The sequence below is a fragment of the Helobdella robusta genome, assembly GCF_000326865.2.
Source record: "Helobdella robusta unplaced genomic scaffold HELROscaffold_47, whole genome shotgun sequence".
NCBI classification, from domain to species: Eukaryota; Metazoa; Annelida; class Clitellata; order Rhynchobdellida; family Glossiphoniidae; genus Helobdella; species Helobdella robusta.
The window spans coordinates 172064-178742 of NW_008705176.1; the positions used below are offsets into that span (position 1 = coordinate 172064).

General features: G+C 34.8%; 2 protein-coding genes across 2 annotated transcripts in view; both read right to left on the minus strand.

The window, feature by feature from the left end:
• HELRODRAFT_178270 (hypothetical protein) overlaps positions 1 to 1794 on the minus strand; it is a gene marked incomplete at both ends in the record, with an annotated part of 4254 nt that extends 2460 nt beyond the window's left edge. The window contains 4 exons of the mRNA XM_009026410.1: positions 10 to 129; positions 860 to 940; positions 1097 to 1213; positions 1732 to 1794. Of these exons, the coding sequence (XP_009024658.1) occupies positions 10 to 129; positions 860 to 940; positions 1097 to 1213; positions 1732 to 1794 (381 nt within the window). The remainder of the gene's footprint in view (positions 1 to 9; positions 130 to 859; positions 941 to 1096; positions 1214 to 1731) is intronic.
• Positions 1795 to 2103: 309 nt separating this feature from the next.
• HELRODRAFT_157575 (hypothetical protein) lies at positions 2104 to 6452 on the minus strand (the record flags this gene model as incomplete). The annotated part of the gene is made up of 10 exons (XM_009026411.1): positions 2104 to 2526; positions 2816 to 2885; positions 3099 to 3206; positions 3666 to 3822; positions 4090 to 4275; positions 4472 to 4558; positions 4675 to 4870; positions 5233 to 5304; positions 5682 to 5730; positions 6439 to 6452. 10 exons carry the CDS (start codon positions 6450 to 6452, stop codon positions 2104 to 2106), a joined length of 1362 nt encoding a protein of 453 aa, XP_009024659.1.
• Positions 6453 to 6679: the final 227 nt, after the last annotated feature.

Sequence of the window (6679 nt, forward strand, 5' to 3'; positions counted from 1 at the left end):
TAGGGGTACATTATCTTTCATTGCTCCTAATCTCGCCATAGCCATGGAGACGCCAGCAATGGCATTGGCTCCGAGTCTGGATTTGTCGTCTGTCCTGTCCAGTTCGATCAGCATCCTGTCTATCATGGTCTGGAGGGAATTGATTGAATATCAATCAATCAATCAACCAATCAATCAGTCAGTCAATCAGTCAGTCAGTCAGTCAGTCAGTCAGTCAGTCAGTCAGTCAGTCAGTCAGTCAGTCAGTCAGTCAGTCAGTCAATCAATCAATCAATCAATCAATCATCAGTCAGTCAATCAATCAATCAATCAATCAACCAATTAGTCAGTCAGTCAATCAGTCAGTCAGTCAGTCAGTCAGTCAGTCAGTCAGTCAGTCAGTCAGTCAGTCAGTCAGTCAGTCAGTCAATCAGTCAGTCAGTCAGTCAGTCAGTCAGTCAGTCAGTCAGTCAGTCAGTCAGTCAGTCAGTCAGTCAGTCAGTCAATCAATCAATCAATCAATCAATCAATCATCAGTCAGTCAATCAATCAATCAATCAACCAATTAGTCAGTCAGTCAGTCAGTCAGTCAATCAATCAATCAATCAATCAATCAATCATCAGTCAATCAATCAATCATCAGTCAGTCAGTCAGTCAGTCAATCAATCAATCAATCAATCAATTATTTTATCCTTGTCCAATCGATCAATCAACTGAACATCCATACAACCAGCCAACTGATTATATAGAATTTAAATCGCGCGAGGCAGTTGAACATCGGGAAGATGGCAAAACAATGTAAAACTATGTTTAATTGATGAGTGAATGATTGAGTGAATGATTGAGTGAATGATTGAGTGATCTAAGTTAACAAACTACCTGATTGGTTTCATCAATTTCCTTGCCAACAAAGAGTGGAGCGATGTAGTTGTTGACATTTTCAACGGCTTTCAACACACCCTGGAAAATATCCGTAAAAACTGTAACTGAAAAATAATTTTATCAAAACAAAGACATTTGCAAGACTGTCAGAAAATGACAGAGACAAGATAAAATTACGAAAAACATTATTGTTAAAAAAATATAAAAATGAAAATCTACAAATTGAAACTCCACCTTGCCAGCCCACATCCTCATCTCGTTATCTCGAACTTCCAGGGCCTCACGGTTGCTGATGCTGTCGCCTGCAGCCACAGATGCTACAGCCGTGTCTTTGTCGTTCCTCACTTCAACCTTGCATGTCGGGATCGGAAAATTTTTGAATTTAAAATGAGAAATAAGATTTACGGGTTGCTGGTTTGGTTAATTTAGAGCTTAATAGGGACATAAAATAACCGTGATATTTTGGATATGGAACTAAATTAAATTTTATTTTTGTGTGTTTTCAAATTGTACACCACGTGTATGTATAAACGATGGAGAAGAAACTAAAATTATTTGAGTGTACTTTTAGCGTCTTTGAACAACGACGAATTACAACATTTGATAGAGTTAGAAAGCGCTAACAAATAGTCATTTGTTTGATTACGTAACAAGGAATGACGAGGAGTAGTTAATGGAAAAATCGTTCTTAAAATGACAGATTAATTATATAAAAATATGGGAAAATGATAAAAATTGCAATAGGATGACAAAATTTAAACCTATATCTCTGAAATTTCAGTCGATTATACTACTTTTAACTCTTCCCGACCTACAGCATCCTACAGCCGTCGATCGGGTTTTTGAGAAAGAAATAAAATTGAAATTACTTCTACGGTCGGCGTGCCAGTGCAGTCATAGATCTGCCTCGCTTTTAAAACTTTTATCGGCATGACTCGATTTTTAAAATTCAAATTTTACCGCTATAAATTTACTTATTTAATTGTGATTGAACAACAAGTATCCAAAGATCGTTTTTATGACAATGTTTTTTTTTGTAGCAAACATACACGTACATCTTCGTGACAAATATCTTCCAACGCTAAAAAAGTCGAGAAATAAATTTCATTAATAAAATTTCGAAGCGTCAAAACAAAAAATAAGAATTTTTACATAAAAAACGAGTTTGATCATTCCAACTGAAAAACAAAACTTAATTAATCCTAACTCGATACATAATATCTGAGAGTTGTGTTGAATTCTTATTGAAAAACACTGCTGATTCGTAAATTCTCATCAAACAACAACGACTCGTTGAAGTCTCTGTAATTGTTGCCAGTGTAAGTTGTGTTCCTGGCATTGGTCTCTTCGACTTTTAGAAGATAATTGTACTTGGCCAGGTGTTCTGAGCGACACAAACCACCAGCTTTTAGCTGCCCGGCAGCCGTTCCGAGGGCCAAATCTGCTATAAAAACGTCGTCAGTTTCGCCGGCTCTGTCGGAGATCATCACCGACCAGCCGTAAGTTTTGGCCTGGACGAATGCTCGCATCGCTTCAGTGACCGTTCCAATCTGGTTCATCTTGAGACAGAGGCAGTTGCAAACGCCGTTCGGTCCAACCTTCTTGATTCTTTTATAATTCGTAACTGTCAAGTCGTCGCCGACCAGTTGAATGCGTGGACACGCCTGAGTAGCGAAATTTATTACAAGTCCATCAGATAAGAAGTAGAGAAAGTATAACGAAAAATCTCAAAGAGTGAGCAAGTCAGTGTACGTCGAATTCATGGTGACATGCTTAATCGTCTTTTTATGCAGCGTTAATGACAAATTACATTTCACCCGCATGGAAAAATTTGCGTAAATGTAAATATAATGTTGAAATGGTAAAAAAAACTTTTTAAAATTAATTAAAAGTCATTTAAATAATAAAAAATTTGATGGTTTAACTGATTGAATGACAACGTAGCAAAGAAACCTTCTTCAATTTCGTCCAATCATCTAAATGGTCTTGATAGAATGGATCTGTTATGGAGGCTATTTGGTACCTTTCAAAATTAACGGTTGGCTATGTATACAAATTATTTTAAATTAAAAATCAAACAACCAACCAGCCAGGTTACCAGCTAACCAGCCAACAACTAGCCAACTAGCCAATCAACCAGCCAACCAACCAGCCAACCAGCCAGCCAACCAGCGAGCCAGACAACCAGCTTATTAACCAGCCAACAAACAAACAACCAACCCACCCACCAGCCAACCTGCCAATGATGTCAATGTAATTATTCAGAAGCATTTGTCGGTCCATGAACATTTTTGGATCAGGTTTGGGATTTTTGAATTTGAAGTCGTACTTATCATATTCTTTCCTAATTTAATAATGACAATCAAATTATTTATTATTACTTTTACTTTACTAATCATCAGCATCTTTTTCAGAACATTCTATCGTTTAAGCATAATTAATTAATTAACTTAATTAAGTTAACTTAATTAAATTAAGTTACAAACTATAACTTGTTTGAATTAACAAAAACGACACACAAACACACACAGAGATATGTTCAAATCAACACATAACATACATTTCAACATGTCAGATAAGCGAGAGACACCTTGAAATCAAACCCGGTATTGACAAAGGTAGTACTGACGTTTACATCATTATTGCACCACATACACACGCAAACACACACATTCACACATACGTATATTGACACACACACACACACAGAGAGAGAGAGAGAGAGAGAGAGAGAGAGAGAGAGAGAGAGAGAGAGAGAGAGAGACGCACACAGAGACGCATACACATTTTAACAGATTAAAACCTGTAAAATGACGACGCTGAAACGTCCAATGCGATGTCGACTTGTTTAGTGTAGCCTGACAGTTTAATGGCCTCCCCAACCAAATCAATCACATCTTCTACCTTATCTACGTCCACCGCTAGGCCCCCACTGTCACCCACGAAGGTAGTCCCCAACCCTGGTGATAATAATATTACGAAGTGTGGTGCAACATTTTAATGTTTTTTTTTCATTTTTTCATTTTTTTTATTTATTTTTATTTATTTTATTTCAAACGTAACACTGTCTGTAATGTAATACTGAAATTTACACATAGTCATCGTCTTCATCATCATCGTTGAGATCATCATCATCATCACCAGCATCATCATTATGGACATCATCACAATCGACATCTTTATCATCGCCGCCAACAGGTTAAATTTCAAAATTTCAAAATCTCAACCTAATTTGGACTTAGCGATATTGAAGAGAAGCTGAGAGGTTTCAGCTCCCATTCTCATTGCCTCTCTAAATGACCTAGCCCCCGTTGGCATGATCATGACCTCCTGGTAGGCTAGGTTGTTGCCAGCATGCTTGCCTCCACTGATGACGGTAAATAGGGGTACGGGCAATGTGAATGCGTCGTTTCCTAGTTTGTGTATGTGTATAAATAAGTTTGTGTGTGTGCGTGTGTGTGGCGCGTGTGTGTGCATGTGTGTGTGTGTGTGTGTGTGTGTGTATGAGGTGTTGTTTCTGGTTCGTCATTTATGACTTTAACTTCGTAACCCTTAAAATCTAGAAAAAAGAATTATTAATTATAAAAATCAAAGAGTTGTTAAAACAACCAAGTAAATCTCCAATATGCCTGTAGACAGGAACTCTCTTCTTGCCAGCCCCCGCCTTACATATCGCTATTGAAACCGGCAAAAGACCTAAAAATCAAAAACGTCATCTTAGTAAACCTCGATTGAAGCTTGTTTATTTAGTAAATTTAATTTTTTGAGAAATTTAAAGCGAATAGAGAACATTTTCTTCTAAATTTCTTAACCATTGGACCCCAATTTATTTTTATTCTCCGATCCATCGAGTTCGAGGAGTGCCAGGTCACACTGTTCCTGCCTGCGGATGTCGATGATTTCGTTGTCAATGAGTGCCGGAGCGATGATGTTGTTGATGTTTGAAACGGTCTTCAGCAGCCCCCTGCCTTGCCATAGGGAGGTGTCACGGTCCCTTACATCCAAGACCTAACGATTCAAATTTAAATTAATGTCGCCACTTGACTATTTTTTTAATTACAATTCTCTCGGTAGCATTTTACAGAGTAGTATTCAACTTTTTTAAAGGTATCAACAACAGACACACGGAGTAAATTTCCGTGAATTAATTCATCCCCATGCATCAGTGCATTTCGTTACGGTCGGAATCCGGTCAAAGTAGCAATGTTGTCAGGCACATTAAACGTTACACATTTAAACATCACTCATATTTTCAAGAACGTTTCATTTGATTAGTTTGACTTTTGTTAAATTTCATAACAATTTCGACAAATTTTTTTGGAGTGACCAACTCAGGTTACTGTTATAATCACCTTATACAATGATCTAACCTCATGCTTACCAATGGAAGAGCCCCCGCCCGTAGAAGCAGAAAATACGCCAAGCTTCGTCCCTAACTCCACCTGATTAGTAGTTTATAAATATTAATAGATACCAGACAATTAAATTTACATGATTTTAACCAAGGTAGTGCATTATTTAACAAGATTTTACATGATTTTAACCAAAGTATTGTATTATCTACCAAGATTTTACATGATTGTAATCAAAGTAATGTATTATTTACCAAGATTTTACATAATTTTAACTAATGTACCTTATTATTTACTAAAATTTAATAACATTTTTCATTACGAATATGCATGTCTCCGGTCAATTTAATATTCAAGCTATTTAATATGTTCTAATTATTATTATTCTCATTTGATTAAAACAGTGAATAAAGTCTTAAAATTAATTGCATCTAAACTAATTCTAGAAAAACCAAATGAAAAAAAACTTCGATTGTTGGGATTCCCCTGGAATCGTATATATATCTGGCCTCCAAACTTATTATGTGAGCCATTGAAAGATCCAATCAATTAATTACAGCTGCCAGACAAACTTTTAAAACATTGAAACGGGGATTTAATTCCGACGAAAATATTGTTTCAAATGTCTGTTCGTGACGTCAATTATGACTGAAAATTATGATGCGCTTCATTCATTACGCTTTCTTTTTTCTCCATTAACGAAAAACGCAACAAACATACAATAACATATTTTATTTCCTTAAACCTCAACTTTATAATAAATATATATATATATATATAATTTAGGAATTATATATATATAATTTATATATATATATAATTTAGGTAAAATTTTTATTTACAAAGAAAAGAGTAATAAAAAAAGGAAAAAAAAATCAAACTTCAAAACCCAAACTCAAAATGACGAAAACATGGCAAAACAAAGTAAAAAAGAAAAAAAGAAAAAAATCCTAACAAACATAGATATAGAAACATGAATAAAGTTTTTTTTGTATGAGTTTCTATATCTATGCTTACATATTAATCAATTAATATAAATGTGTGTAAATATATGATAATCAAAAATGCCAAATTAATTAATCTTTAAAATGTCTCTAATATATATAATGTGTGTGTGTGAGAGAGTGTGTGTGTGTGTGTGTGTGTGTGTGTGTGTGTGTGTGTGTGTGTGTGTGTGTGTGTTGGAAGGAGACCATATTCTATACACTATTGTATGAATTCTACCGAATTGTTGGCATTAATCAATTTAAGGTATATTTATATATATACATATAATATGTAATTACATGTATATATATATATATATATATATATATATATATATATATATATATATATATATATATATATATATATGTTGGTAATAGACCATAATTTTTACAATATTCTATAAATTTGGCGTTAATATGTTTGTAGTTCGTTTTTTCGATTTTTCTCACTAAAGTTGCTCACAAAAAACTTTAGT